Below are 1,613 nucleotides of genomic sequence, written 5' to 3' on the forward strand. Positions count from 1 at the left end.
GGGGTCACCTTTTGGTGAGACATAGTATTTTTATCAACTTACATAACTTCTTGGAGGTTTGCATTATGATTATGAGAATGAGACCATTTTACCAGACGCACTGATATGTTTCAAATGATACTAAACATGCATAGTTACACATTGTATACATTTAACGTTGCATAGATTTTGAATGAGTTTTCAGTGTGGGTGAGAGTGAGTTATACAGAGGGTGCTGTGCAGGGTGTGGATGTGTGGTGTGTGTGTCTCAGTGTGATGCGTCTTGGGTGGGGCTGTTGTGTATTTGGGGAAGTGTTCAAATGGTAATCTTTGGAAAAGTCCTTTGTTTCCGGGAAATCACGGTCTCTCTGTTCAGACTGAACGGCATCTCTCTGCCCAGACCGATCGGCACCACCTTACAGTTTGTCCCTTTTGGCACCGTGAGCCATTCACAAGGTTTCGACGGTGTCATTTCAGTCTTTGCAAGGTGGGTAGCCGTAGTGGGCTGAGGGCTAAGATCGTGTTGGTGGATGTTTTCACAGACTTGATGAGGTGTCTGAAGTAGCAGCATTGGAATACCGTGAAGAGGAAGATGAGTGCGCTTCCAGCAGCACATCCTCGAAGTATCCAGTCCCACCAGGAATATGCACTCTGTGCCGATCTGGTGGATGTGCTAGACAGAATCTGTGCAGTCTTTCGCGCCAAGTTTGTTTCTACTTGCGCTTGGGAGAGGTGATACTCGGTTTGAAGAATAACTTTCTGTACCAAGTCCATCGTTTCGATCAATGCCTTTGTTCCATGTTCATAAAAGGTGTCATCCCACCAGGGGGCGACCTCTGCATCCTGTGGCATTCTTCCAAGGATGTTGATCTGACCCATAGAAAAGTCCTCTGTCACTTCCAAGCAGAAGGAATGATTGGCAGGGCAGGTTAGCCCCCCATATGTGAAGGAGTTCATCTCGCTGATGATGCACCACTGTGTATGAGACACTTGAACAGCATTCGAATGACCATGTAACGACTGAACATTTACAAGCTTGTTATCATTGGGAGAGAAAGGTTGTAATGTGTTACATGTACAGACAACATAATTGTGAGTTTCTTGACAACAAGTGCGGCTGGTAAATAAGGTCTCAGTACCCTTCAAAGTCATATAACCAGTGAGGTGGTCCCATTTAATTACCTGATCTTTAACGACCATACCGATGGAGCGAATAGTAGTGGAATTTTGAAAAACTTGGTCTGGGTGGATCAAAGGAAAGGTAGCAAAATTCAGTGCAATTGATACATTAAAAAAAATGGTACGCATCAATAAATCATAAAAGAAAAACAACAAATCAATCACATTTATGAAGGCATATATATAATAACCACTGTGTTTGTTCAGGAATCTTCCAATGTAATTAATGTAGATCTAAATATGTGTAGTCATACAATAATGGGTTTTCCTGGTAACAGAGTGTGTGTGTGTGTGTGTGTGTGTGTGTGTGTGTGTGTGTGTGTGTGTGTGTGTGTGTGTGTGTGTGTGTGTGTGTGTGTGTGTGTGTGTGTGTGTGTGTGTGTGTGTGTGTGTGTGTGTGTGTGTGTGTGTGTGTGTGTGTGTGTGTGTGTGTGTGTGAGTGCGTGTGTGTGTGT

General features: G+C 43.6%; 1 protein-coding gene across 1 annotated transcript; it reads right to left on the bottom strand.

Annotated features, from left to right (window-relative positions):
• Positions 1-447: 447 nt before the first annotated feature.
• On the bottom strand, positions 448-1,287 carry LOC307140467 (uncharacterized protein; the record flags this gene model as incomplete). Its single annotated transcript, XM_079840024.1, has 1 exon — positions 448-1,287. One exon carries the CDS (start codon positions 1,285-1,287, stop codon positions 448-450), a length of 840 nt encoding a protein of 279 aa, XP_079696150.1.
• Between the last annotated feature and the right edge of the window lie 326 nt (positions 1,288-1,613).

The sequence above is a fragment of the Gobio gobio genome (assembly GCF_949357685.1).
Source record: "Gobio gobio genome assembly, chromosome: 17".
In the NCBI taxonomy this organism is placed as follows: Eukaryota; Metazoa; Chordata; class Actinopteri; order Cypriniformes; family Gobionidae; genus Gobio; species Gobio gobio.